The sequence below is a fragment of the Gopherus flavomarginatus genome, chromosome 4 (genome assembly GCF_025201925.1).
Source record: "Gopherus flavomarginatus isolate rGopFla2 chromosome 4, rGopFla2.mat.asm, whole genome shotgun sequence".
Taxonomy (NCBI): Eukaryota; Metazoa; Chordata; order Testudines; family Testudinidae; genus Gopherus; species Gopherus flavomarginatus.
The window spans coordinates 160204856-160219027 of NC_066620.1; the positions used below are offsets into that span (position 1 = coordinate 160204856).

A 14172-nucleotide genomic window follows, 5' to 3' on the forward strand; every position below is an offset into this window, starting at 1 on the left:
GAGGTAAAGTGACTTTTCTGAACATTTCTTTTGAAGAAGTGTAGGTCTTTATTGGCACTGCTTCTGTTAATTTTTGTAGTGTGTGTATTTGATAATAGGTGCAAATTCTTAGAGCAGTTCCACAGAATTTTAATACTCTTACCCAAGTAGATATTCTCAATTCATTTGCTTTGACTAGATGAACTTAACTAGCATAATTTCTAAATAAGTTGGCTTCTTTTAGACACGCTGAGCTTAACACACCAGATATCTGTGAAGTTCAAGTAAATTTACATATAAAATTCCTAAGGCAATTGCTGGTAACCTGGAATACTATAGCTAAAATACACAGGTGAGAAAAAGCTTGATTACTGACAGGGCTTAATTGTTAAAACTTCATTGCCAGGTACAGTATTATATTTTCTAAATATGTTACATTTATCTAATATATTGAAGTTACACATATACAATTTCTCAATTTTTTCTATTATCTGAAAAACATTAATACAAGTTAACAAATTGCAGATGATGAGCATTAGCAATCAGTATTGCATAGGCCAAATGACTTTCTCTTAACCTGCTGCTGTAAAGCAAGAGTTAATTGTGTGGAAATTGTGTGTTACTTACAGCACATTTTAAAAACAAAATATTTTGCAAGTTTTCATATGAGTACATAAACAAAACAATGGAAGGACAAAACAGTCAAATTTTAACTCTCATGTTCCATAATTGTATAATTCAACAGTCAAAAGCACCATCTGGACAGTGAAGATAGACGGAGTAGAGGATATGGGAGAAGTGTAAGTACCATGGAGAAAGGATTATAGTAGCGTGCTAGAAAGAGTGAATGCACCGTATATACTCGGGAAAGTACGACATCACAGTGACATCTGGGAGGTAGGACATGAATGCTGTGCTGTACATTTAATAGGAACCTTGTCAGAAGTGGAGAAGGTGGCGCCGACCCTCCTGGAACTAGATGATGTACAGAGCATAATGGTCTGATACTAGAATGCTCACTCGACCTTGAGCGAGTGTGATGTTTTCCCCTAATGACTGGCTGCTCAGTTGTTCTTGGGGTTGGAAGTCCCCTTCTAGAAAGACATGGTAGCAGAACCCTAAAACATTAGGGCCAAAAAGAAATTGTTCAGTCATTAGCTCCACATAAGATTCCCCATGCCTCCCTCCACCAGTGAAAGCAACTGAAAGCTTGCTTAATAAGACACATGCTCACATTGTCAGACTCTGAAAAATGATTAATTCAACCTACAATTCTGTTTTCAAAATGATAAACAGAAAAACCCTCACTGCAGATACCTAAGCCATGTAAACCTGTAGTTCATAAATTGCACTGAATTTAACAGCTGGTTGGCAAAAAATACTAGCTTCATCTTCAGTTACTTGAACCATAGCAAATGAAGACTAATGCACATCTGGAAAATACTGATGAAGTACCAGCATTACAGAAAAAAATATATCAAAGCCTACTTTTAACCACAGTACACGTGTTTTCAAAATGCACATTTTTATTGGTGTTAAAATTTTACCTGAATTCCCATGACGGCCCCAGGTCAGTAAGGTACCTAAGCACATGTATAATCTCACTAGCCTCTTGGGGACAACTCGTGTTTAAAATTAGATATGTGCTGAAGTATTTTGCTGACCTGGGGTCTAAATTAGAGATATAATTCTGCAGGACTAATAATGAAAATTGTATTAAAGTAAAAATGAAGTACAGTTTATTAATGACCTCAGTATAACAGTGTTAAATATAATATAGCAATGTTAAATACAATCACCTGAACTATGAGTAAGTAAGAAAATAAAATTAACTTTTAAATTAACAAATTGTGACTTTTTAATTCTTTTCTGCTTTTCACAACTGTGTGACATTCCATAAAACGCATTGTTGTTTAGGACACTTTTGAATTGAGCCTTCTCACTACTTCTGTTTACAATATTTTATTTGTTAATTAATTTATTTTTTCCGACTTCTAAACTACAGCCACTGGCACCCATTCATAAGTTAAAAATCCCAGCATAAACAAAGGACTGCCCGTACACCTGCCCACTCCCAATATACACTTACCTGTTCTCCTTTTATTTCTGGTGGAATCCTATATACACCTCTACCCCGATATAACGCTGTCCTCGGGAGCCAAAAAATCTTACCGTGTTATAGGTGAAACTGTGTTATATCGAACTTGCTTTGATCTGCCAGAGTGCGCAGCCACATACACCTAGAGCGCTGCTTTACTGCATTATATCCGAATTCATGTTATATCAGGTCACGTTATATTGGGATAGAAGTGTACTAGTAACCTTTTTAGGACTAGAATTTTTTGCTATTATTTTTGTAGTTCCAGAATGTACTATTCTATGCTACTTAGTTTGGCTTTGGGGTCACCTCTAGAGAAACAATATATTTCTTGGAAGTCCAGTTACAACTCCAACTACAGTTAAACTTGAGCTACACTTAAAGCAGATATTCTGCTTCTTTACGGATGAAAAATAAAATATATCCTCCCCAAAATTACACCACTTGCTCTCAGGTATAGAATGAATTTTCTGAGAATTTATGAGGTAAACTTAATTAAAACTCAGTCCTTTGAATAACTGAGTACCCACTGTAAAGACGGCCACAGCCTCCATTCACTTGTTCATCTTCACCTCTATAAATCATAGAGGGCTATCATCTTTCCTGAGGGCCGCTTGGCTTTATTTTCATTGGGAACAATGGGGTCAATGTCCATTTCGTTAACCGAGGGTAGCCAGTGGTCTCAGTCCCATTCGGTATCAATTCAATCTAAAATGGGTCCAAACACACTACAATGCTTCAGTCATAATCAAAAAGACATGGTGGGTCAGACAGTATCTTTTATTGGACCACTTGCTGTTGGTGAAAGAGACCAAGATGAAGTGGACAATTAACACTACCGCTGTTAAAGGACAAAAACTGGGAGTTAGTGCATTTCAAGTTGTTGAAATAAGCCATAAATCCAGTGTCTTTACTGAGTCCATGATTTTTAGTGTCTAGTAAAGTTATGAATTTAAGTTCATAGACTCACCAAGGTTTTGCAGGTTTCCTTTTAGGCTAAGTGCTGAGAGGTCAGGTATGCCTTGATAGCTTTGTGAAAGGGTAACATGGCATTTTTGTCTTTTATCATTTTTCTGTGAGTTCATTCAAGAGCCTAGTGATTGTCTCATTTCACCAACATAGCTCTTACTGGGGTATATCATGTGTTGTGATATATGGCATATGTAGATCTCGAAAGGTGTGTTGTTGGTAAGTATTGATTGTCATTGCTGTGGAGACATATTTATAAGTTTTGCATCTGTTGTTCTGGCAGGGTCTGGTGCCATTTTGCATTGGTGGGTTCTGGTCTGTGGGAGGTTGGTTCTGATGATGAGCTTGGTATTAACTGGCCTCTTCACCTTGAATAGTCTCTTACAATATGCATTAACTACGTATGCTAAACAATCTGTTCCAACTTGTATTTAGCTGGGACACTCTGAGTATCTGCCCAGAGCTGAAAAAGAGCTCTGTGTAAGCTTGATAGCTTGTCTCTCTCACCAACAGAAATCGGTCTAATAAAATATATTACCTCACCCACCTTGTTTATCTAATATCCTGGGATCAACACAGCTACAATAACACATTAATCATAATCAGATGCTTATTGCGTGATGGAACAACAGGCCAGAGCTAAGGTTATCTGGGTGGCTGAGTTGTGCATTTCTAGCCAGAGACTCCATCTGGTAGAAGTAGATTGCTGCACTGGAAGGCAGGGAGTAAAATGAGACTGAGCCAGGGCCACTCTTCTCCCCCAAGGCACTCTGCTGGACCCAAAACTGAGCTGGGGAGACCCTGACACTGTGGTGGCACTAGAACCCAGACAGTACCTTTCCTCCATTCCACCATGTGGGCTGCAGAGAGGAGCCAGATATAAGAACATAAGAACAGCTATATTGGGTCAGCTATATTGGGTCCATCTAGCTCAGTATCCTATCTTCTGACAATAGCCAATGCCAGGTGCCCCAGAAGGAATGAACAGAACAGGTAATCATCAAGTAATCCATTCCCTGTTGCCCATTCCCAGCTTATGGTAAATATAGGCTAGGGACACCATCCCCTGCTCATCCTGGCTAACAGAGATTGATGGACCTATTGTCCATGGATTTATCTTGTTCTTTTTTGATCCCTTCACAACATCCTCGGACAACGAGTTCCACAGACTGACTATGCGTTGTGTAAAAAAGTACTTCCTTTGGTTTGTTTTAAACCTGCTGTCTATTAATTTCGTTTGGTGACCCCTCGTTCTTGTGTTTGAGGAATAAACACTTCCTCATTTACTTTCTACACACCAATCATGGTTTTATAGACCTCAAACATAACCACCCTTAGTAGTCTCTTTTCCCAGCTGAAAACTCAGTCTTATTAATCTCTCCTCATATGGAAGCTGTTCTATACCTCTAATCATTTTTGTTGCCCTTTTCTGAACCTTTTTCAATTCCAATAGATCTTTTTTTTGAATTGGGGTGACCATATCCGCATGCAGTACTCAAGGTGTGGGCGTACCATGGATTTATATAGAGGCAATATGATATGTTCTGTCTTATTATCTATCGCTTTCTTAATGATTCCCAACATTCTGTTTGCTGTTTTGACTGCTGCTGCACATTGAGTGGATGTTTTCAGAGAATTATCCACAGTGACTCCAAGATCTCTTTCTTGAGTCGTAACAGCTAATTTAGACCCGATTATTTTATATGTATAGTTGGGATTATGTTTTCCAATTTGCATTACTTTGCATTTATCAACATTGAATTTCATCTGTCATTTTGTAGCCCCGTCACCCAGTTTTGTGAGATCCCTTTGTAACTCTTCACAGTCTGCTTTGGACTTAACTATCTTGAGTAGTTTTGTATCATCTGAAAATTTTTCCACGTCCCTGTTTACCCTTTTTCCCAGATCATTTATGAATATGTTAAATAGGACTAGGCCCAGTACAGAACCCTGGGGACACCACTATTTACCTCTCTCCAGTCTGAAAACTGACCATTTATTCCTGCCCTTTCTTTCCGATCTTTTAACCAGTTATTGATCCAGGAGAGGACCTTCCATCTTATCTCATAACAGCTTACTTTTCTTAAGAGCCTTTAGTGAGGGACCTTGTCAAAGGCTTTCTGAAAATCTAAGTACACTATATCCACTGGATCACCCATGTCCACATGCTTATTGACCCACTCAAAGAATTCTAGTAGATTGGTGAGGCATAATTTCCCTTTACAAAACACATGCTGAGTCTTCCCCCAACAAATTGTGTTCTTTACTACAGTTTCAACCAATCTGCCGAAGTTCGGCTCACCACCTGTAATTGCTGGGATCACCTCTGGAGCCTTTTTTAAAAATTGGAGTCACATTAGCTATCCTCCAGTCATCTGGCACAGAAACTGAAATTAGCCATTCTGCAATTACACAGTTCAGTTCCTTCAGAACTCTTGGGTGAATAGCATCTGGTTCCTGGTGACTTATTAATGTTTAATTTATTAATTTGTTCCAAAACCTCCTCTAATAACTCCTCAATCAGGAGACAGAAATGCCATGGGGGCGGGGGACGGAGGGAGCAGGGACCTTTGAACCTCTGGACATTCCAGTCAGCATTGCAGAATACGCTGTGATTTTCTCTGTCCTGTTCTAATTGGCTGTTTGTTCTAACCCTCTCCTTCTCCTCCCTTCTCACCATCCCTTCCCTTCAGCTTCATTCTGCATCTGTCCCTCCTCCTGTTCCCTTTTCTGTCCTCCTTACCCATTCTTTCCCCTTTCTTTACATTTAGCTGCTCCCCTACTAAATAACCCTCTCACTCCAAAACAATAATTGTGGAACAAGTATCCCATTTGCTGCCATTACATTGATTACTCTGCTTGTATGTTACACCCCTTCCCCCACCCTGTGTCTGTCTATCTTTGATGATATTAGGTCACCGTTTCCACGTAATCCCGAATTTGTCGGCATCCCTCTGTTTTCTCTCATCTTATACTTAATTTGAAAGTACATGTTTGTCCAATACAATGGTGTCCTACTGGGGCTCCTAGGTGCTTCAATAATATAAATAATATATAACAACAATAATAATAAAATTTATTTATTTATTTTATTAAGGCTGCCAGATACTTCCCATTATAAGACTTTGTTTTCAGTTGCTTATAACTTGGCTAGTTTCTATCACTTCAACTGAAATCTTCCATGCCAGGTGACTGTCTCAGTATTTTTTTGAAAATTTCAGACAAAACAGGTTAGCCATTTCTGAGAATGAGGCTAGGGAAAAATAAATTGGTCTGACGATGTTAAAAATACTGGAAATCTTGAGATGCTCTAGTGCCTTTCCAACAGGGGTGCAGAGGAGAAGAACTGGGACAAGTTGGAGGGGATGGGGTAGGAGAGGTCAAGCTTAGGTCTGCACCCACCACAGCACTTTTCCCTCTAGAGCCTGGAATGGAACACAAAATTCCTGAGTTTCACTATTGCTCTGATATCAGCAAATATTTATAAAACCTACTGGTAATGTGTCCAATCCACCTTCCCTTGCAGGGGCAGACCACCCACTACTGCTATTAATTACTCCATTAGCACAAGAGATGAAGGTTTGAGCAGTGAATCTAAAGGTTCCAATCCTGCTGCTGACCCCTGTGGGTGTCAGTATGGTGCTACATGATGGAATTTATCTTTTTTCAGTGTGCTTTTTAAAAAAAAAAAAAAAAAAAAAATCACACATAAAAAAACTGCATTAAAAGAATACTATTAAGGTTACAAAGCCAAGCACTCAAAAGTTAGGAAAAGCTTCCTCCGTGCAACCTTAATTTAGCATCCTTATATATATGAATTATAGTAGTATTTTATTACGTGAACATATGCTACTTTATACACAGGATACCTTAGCCCAGAGACTCCAAAGACCTCATGGGCAAAGCATTTAGTTTGTTGTTTTTTGTAGCATTTAGCATCTCTCTTAAAGCTTATTTTGTCTTCTGTACCAATAACTATATTATCAATCTCCTATTTCATTTATGGTTAGAGAGAGGTTTCAGGCATTTGAAACAGAAGTGGATCCAATCCCAGTCAGGATCATGAGGTGGACTCATGATGGTACTGAGGATAACGGAGCTTTTGTCATAGGCACCAACTTCTAATGGTGCCAGTTGGTGCTTGACTCCCCTCTGCCACCAGCCCTGCCCTGACTCCACCCCTGCCCTGCCCCCTCCTGCCCCCTCCCACACCCATTCCAACCCCTTCCCCGAAGTCCCCACCCCAACCCTGTCCCCTCCCTGCCCCATTTGACTCCTTCCCCAAATCCCTGCCCTGGCCCCACCTCCCCCCCTGAGCGCGCCATGTTCCCACTCCTTCCCACTCCCTCCCGGAGCCTGCTACTGCTGTTTGGTGGCAGCAAGCGCTGGGAGGTAGGCAGAGGAGCTGGGATGCAGTGAACTCAGGGGAGGAGGCAGAGGTGTAGGAGGAGGTGAGGTGGGGCATGGCGGGGAGCTTGGCTGCCGGTGGGTGCAGAGCACCCACCTAATTTTTCCCCATGGGTGCTCCAGCCCCGGAGCACCCATGGAGTCAGTGCCTATGCTTTTTGTCATTCCCAGCACGCTGCCCAGATCTTAAACTATTTTACTGCATCCCACCCTGGAGACTAACCTAGAAATTATCTAATGGCATCAGTGCTTAATTTGTAATGAAAGGGGTGCTGTGCTCAAGCAATGAGGTGCTAGGGCTGAAGCAATTTCTCTACTTCCATAACTGACACAGCAAGCCCAGAGGTGCTGGAGCTCAGCCCCGGCAAGCCCTGACACAAATGAAGCACTGAACAGCATTAGCAAGAAAACCTTTAATCCCTGTCAACGACTTTAACAGAGCTGACTGATAATTCATCAGGTGCTGATCTGCTGAGATTCCCTAATAAAGACAGGAACTAAGCCATGTATAAAATGTCAAAGGGTGGTTATACAGAATGCTGTAAGAAGTAGGATGCTGGACATCCTATTACAACTGCTGATTAATGGGAATACTTGGTAGAGTGCAGTTTGGACAATAAGTGCCTCTTGCTTTCATTCGATCTTTACTTTGTCTTCCTTAAGCAACTTTCAAAACAGTCTGAACAATTGTAACTGACCTCCTGACGGAAAATGGATGGTCCTAAGGACACTATTTCTATCCCAGCTACCGATCTTGGTGTCAATCGTGATGGAAATTAGGGGACTGTGTTGGTGCTGCATGCCTGAACTGTGGCGAGGGCAGGCAGGCTGAGCTGATTTGAAGATAATCCTCTGGAAGTCCCCAGCCTGGTTCTTTTGTGGTGGAGAGAAGAGCATACCTCGAGGAGGATTGGTCTAGTGCAGTATTTGCTACTGGACGAGCATGAATTATCTAGCATATTAACTAACCTACCTGATGGTACTGTTGCGGTATTAAGATTATGATGAAGTACTAAATCAGAGCACTCAGTCCTGTGTAGACATCTTTGTACTGAATGTCTAAATTAGTTGATTATTTCGCTAAAACCAGATAAATACACCATAGTGCAGGTGACAGATTCCTTATCATGACATGATGAACCATTAAGAAGCAAAAGGAAGAGGCAGAATTTACCATTCCCTGGGCTGCTGCTGTTTCTGCAGCCCAGGTTCCCCCTCCTGTGGCATTATCAGAAAGAGGAACTGTCTATCTTCAACTAGGAGGTAAAGGAGTACTTAGTGACATGGATGCTTTTTAAATGGCAAAGAAATATTTTAAAAAGTCCAGAATGGTTTTGATAATCTTCCTGACCTCCCCTAACAACAAGTGTCACATTAGTAAAAAATATCACTCAGACACTTTAAGTGATGATTGTTGTAGCTATAAGGAGACTGACTGCCGGATAACTGGATTTTAACACAACAGAGGCCATGACACTGCAGTACCAAGCTACAAATCCATTAAATCCTGCATATATAAATCAGTGCAAAGCTATTATATATATCACAGATGTATCCAGTCTCAAATGTGCTCACAAAAACATAAAAGAAGGCTAACTAAATGTGTAAACATTTTATGTTTCCTGTTTTGTGCAAGTGCTATCAAAACTTTAAAATGGTGAGTAAAGTTTGGATCTCAGATATAGGTTAATTCCTTATTGGGAAAAAATAGCTTGTTGTAGACATAAAATATACCACATCTTAATGTAATATAATTACAAGTGTGTTCATTAGAATGCAAATGCAAAGTATATTTTATAAGCTTACATTTATAGCTTTCAGATGTCCAACAAAATATACCAGATTCATATTCTCTGCAGAACAGTTTCTCTCCATTTGAAACAGTTGCAAATCCCAAATGATCAAAAATCATGAGTCAGACCCATCCCCCGATCATGAGATTAGCATACAAATCATTAGATGTTTTAAAATCAGTTGTGTGTGTGTTGGGGGAGGTTGTTTTGTGTTATGATTTTTGATCCTTTAGAAGGAAGCAGCCCACCCTCAGTCTGTGTATGATTATTTCAGGTTCAAAATCACCCTTAAATAAACACACAGAAATACGGGCCTGCCCAAAAGCTAGTGCAGAGAGGGACTTCACTTGTCCTGTCTAATTCCCTGTGGTGATAGCAAAAGCCATTCTATCTCCATCCCATTCCCTTAGCACCATCCTATCTCTCTTTACTCTCAATACACCTCCTTGACCACTCACATCTCCCTCTGCATGCTCCCTCAGATTCTCTTCTTCCCCATGTGGCTCCTATGCTCATTTGCTTACTCTGCATATTATCCTTCCCTCTCCTTTGCCCTCCTTCCCCTCTTATCCTCCCTCTCTGGCACCCTTTATTCCCCCTGTAACCTAAGTTTCCATCATTTCTCCCACACTGTCTTTCCTCTGAGTTTCCTGTCCAGTTTCTTAACCATATACCATAAGAGATTGCCCTCAGGGAGGATGGCTATCTGGCTTCAGTCCCATCAAGAGCCATGGGAAATGATAGCTATTACTCATTTCTGTACTTACCCTTTGCTTGAAGGTTTGTTTGTTTTTTTAAAAAAACCATGGGACAAATTCTTTTTCTTTCTTACAATACATGAGACATACACATTTTTCCCATTGTAAAAATATATAAATACCCTCTTTTAAAGCACAAACATATAAAGCACAAAGCTACAGCAAAAATGGCTGAAATTTGAAGTTTAGTAAGAGCATTCTATTCACTAAGAGTTGTATGATTTGTCTATCTTTAGAGGAAAATCGAAACTCTATTTATAAGCATATAAGCAAGTTTTCAGTATGCACAGTGAGCATCCATTACGTTTTTTAGCACAGCATAATAAAGCACTGAACCTTTTTCAAAACATAGTGTTAAATCCTGGCCCCACTGAAATTAATGCTAAAACACTTATCGACTTAACTAGGGCAATAATATCATTTACAATGCATATTATCTGTGCTTGCCCTGGCACAGGAGCTGCTACTGGGACAGGAAAATAAAAAAATATAAAAAATAAAATGAAACAAGAAAAAAAGCAAAAATCCTCCTACTTTTAGACTAAGCATAGAAAATCATAGGCGTTGGGGGAAAAAATTAAAGATTCAGTGGAATCTGCAATCCGTCTGCAATTTTTACTACATTATACGAAATAAAAGCTTTTTTTTTAAAAACAAAATTAATCGTTTATCTTTTTTTCAATGCAGCTATTCACCTCTCATAGTGTAAATAGGGGTTCTGCTGCCCTGTTGACCCAGCCTTACAGAAATCTGTCTCCAGCAAAAGTGGGATCTTACCCCTCTTTCACTATCTCATCAAGATGTGCACATAAACCTAACTGGAATCAGTAGAATACTACCATTATTAAGCACATATTTTTCTTTTCCTTGCTGTTTTTTATTAAAATGAAGAACCTGGGTGCAAAACGCCTATATTATTAAAGCATAGGAGGTGAAAGTTAAAATCACAATAAATTCACAGTAAAACTCAATAAAAGCAAAAGTCGAAATTCCATCAGCAATATTAACATTGCATAATTGCAAACTGTAGTATTTTCTATACATGTCTTTTAATATATTTCTATTTACAAGGTGAAATGGATACCTCAGAAAATAAAGGATGTACAGCATGTCCATATTAACATTGCTATTTGAATGTGGCAATCCTTTAATTTTTGCAACTTCAATTGTGCAACTTTTATGTTATATTAAGAGAATCTGTTTTGCAATTATTATTGTTAGCTTCACATTTTGTACGTAGATTTGTCTGTCAAAATTATTTTTAAAATGTAAAAAAACAGGAAGAAATATCAATGGTGACATACAACAGAGCAATCTTTCACGGCTTCAACATATTATACATACATCCTGATCCTAGAGATTCAGTGCCAAAACTTCCAGGACTTAATGGGTGAAGGATTTGAATAATTAAATTTACACAAAAGTGACTTTTGATCTTGACCTATGAGTTTATCCATAAATGAAGAAAGCCAGAAAACTTCTATACTATGACATAACATGTATGAGGCCAACATACCAGGCAATGACAATACTGTAACATAGATGTGGGCTCATCAGTACTTTAAACTAAGGCAGCATGAATTACTTTGTTTTAGTAATTTTATACATTTAGTGTTTTACAGGTGACATTTAAAGTAGCAGCGGGTGCACTGGAATCAATTTGACTAAGAGAGAAGGTTGCTGCATCAATCCTACCTTTCTGTTTCAGATGCGGAGTCTTTCCTAGTCTGTTTTTGGCTGTTATATCTTTCCACTTTTCTGGACTGCCTGTGAAATGAGATGTCAAAAAAAATGAAAAAAGAAGAAAAGATACAGGGAATATGAAGAATAAAGCTTTAATTATGTATTATAATGATAATGAAAAGTAGTTGACAGATGGAAAAATGATAGCTATCTTTATGAATGGGCTGTTGAATTAGTAGTTTAAATCACAAGATCCTTTTCCATTATAGCATTAATGTAGTTCAGGCTTGCTGGTGTGAAGGCAGTGCGTTGCCAAACAGGAGACCTCACTCAATGCTAGAGAAGAGAAAGCTAATTAGTTCAAACTCTTGGGGTAGGTAGGTAGTTGCATCACTTTTTAACAAGACTTCTCACAGGATTAGAAATGACCCCTACAGTAGCTCCTAGGTCCTCCCTTGACAAGAAAATAGTGCTGCAAGAAAGAGCAGTTGCAGAAAGGACTAGGAAGTAATAGAACACTGAAATGTAAATCTGAAAAATATTTTAAAATCACTTTTTCAAGTAACGAAGAAAACAAAATATTGTAATGAAGATCAAGTATAAATTACACTGTATATTAGTAAAACCTTGTCTTATTTTACTGTACTAAGATCGCTAAAATTTTTGGAAAACTTCTAACAATTCAATAATTCTTTCTATTACATATTTACTGGTTGGTATCAGAACATATGTCTAAACCCATTTTTTAAAAATATGTAATTGGGTCACATAAATTTAGTTAGCTTCCTTATACTTTTTCCATATATTTCTTTTACAAAGAGCCAGAAGAGAGCTGAGACTGAAATTTTGTTTGTTTCCCAATTTCCAACAGTCAACTCTTTACCTGATTATATAAAATGTGCATTTGCTGGGCCATAGTTTGTCGATCTTAACCTAGCTGAAGGCTAGATCAGCTATTCCTTAAGCAGTAGAGTTGGTCCGATTTTCAGTGACTTTGCTATGGGCATTTCACTAGTCACCTTTTGGGGCTGGGAAAGAATTTTCCCATCACTGGCCTGGGTGGTTTGTAGGGCTTAGCTTCCTCTCAGCAGCTCAAGGAGCTGGTGAACAGGGTAGGTTGTAGGGTACTCATGTTGTCACTATCTGACAAGTGTCCAGTGCAGGTACTTGTTCAGTAGAGGATCCTAATTAACCAGACTTGGAATTAGTATTAGCAAAGAGATTCCCTTAAAGAAGATGAGGAAGGAGGTGGGTCTCCTACTATTTGGAAGGGAGAGGATTTCCTCCACACCCTCAACCTTTGTATGAGGAGAGTGCCATGAGGTCCCAGCAACAGTGTTTGGAGCAGGTTAAAAGTTTTGGGTGTGAACACTGGTGGACCTTCACTGGATGAATTATTGCAGGATAGTTTCCCAGATGTGTTACTAAAGTTGCCATCATTAAACCATATTCCTAGTGTTTTACCTTTCTTCCTGTGATGTCCAGGCCAATGAACAGTAATTTCAAGCCTGCAAAATTATGTAAATGACATCAAGTTTGCAGGAAAATTCTCCTGCACACTAGTACTATTCTTTGTGTCTGACCTGGCTGTTATAATTTGTGTAAAATAAAAACACTTCTATAGAGAAGAATATGGAGATACCAGGGCAATTTCTGCACTGTTATGGCAATGTCATTGAGGCCAAAATGTGGCCCATGGGGATAGCTCAGTGGTTTGAGTATTGGCCTGCTAAACCCATGGTTGTGAGTTCAGTTCTTGAGGGGGCCACTTAGAGATCTGGGGCAAAATCAGTACTTGGTCCTGCTAGTGAAGGCAGGGGGCTGGACTCAATGACCTTTCAGGGTCCCTTCCAGCTCTATGAGATAGGTACATTTTCATGAAGTTGAGGGATTTCTTGTGCTCATTCAAGACATTGCAGTGGGTGTTTGGAAAAATCACCAAATTCAGCTTTCTTGTCATTTATATGCAACTTACATGAAAAGTTCAGCCTTGAAGGTAGATAAAATCTGGTGCTGCTCTCACAGAACCAGTGTCAATCAGAGATAACTTGTCATAGAATATCAGGATTGGAAGGGACCTCAGGGGGTCATTTAGTCCAACCCCCTGCTCAAAGCAGGACTAATTCCCAGACAGATTTTTGCCCCAGATCCCTAAATGGCCCCCTCAAGGATTGAACTCATAATCCTGGGTTTAGCAGGCCAATGCTCAAACCACCAAGCTATCCCTCCCACCACTTGCCTGAGGTCAGTGAATTACAACAGCATAAAACTGTTTAAGTAGAGATTAAGGCCTTCTATGTGCAGGTTATCTCAATGCAGGCTATGGCACCATGAAAAGGACTGCCCCAGGAAGGGGGAAACACAGCTGAGCCCAAGATAAAGATTATGGACTTGCAGTTGATAGCCAAATCGAGGACATAAAGAGATCAACAACTGATATGTTGCCCCCTTTCATTAGAGTCAAAGGCAGAAATGTGACTGTATA

The 14172-nt window shown here is 39.4% G+C and overlaps 1 protein-coding gene across 50 annotated transcripts in view; it reads right to left on the reverse strand.

Annotated features, from left to right (window-relative positions):
- Positions 1-14172, reverse strand: part of RIMS1 (regulating synaptic membrane exocytosis 1) — a 528602-nt gene that overhangs the window by 137059 nt on the left and 377371 nt on the right. For 18 of the 50 annotated variants that reach the window (XM_050950547.1, XM_050950548.1, XM_050950587.1 and 15 more), the window contains 2 exons: positions 11700-11771; positions 915-1097 (listed from right to left, as the gene is read on the reverse strand). The exons of 17 other annotated variants lie outside the window; for them this stretch is intronic. In XM_050950547.1, coding sequence (XP_050806504.1) covers positions 915-1097; positions 11700-11771 — 255 coding nt within the window. The remainder of the gene's footprint in view (positions 1-914; positions 1098-11699; positions 11772-14172) is intronic. 15 more of the 50 variants (XM_050950597.1, XM_050950591.1, XM_050950577.1 and 12 more) reach the window with 2 other exon arrangements.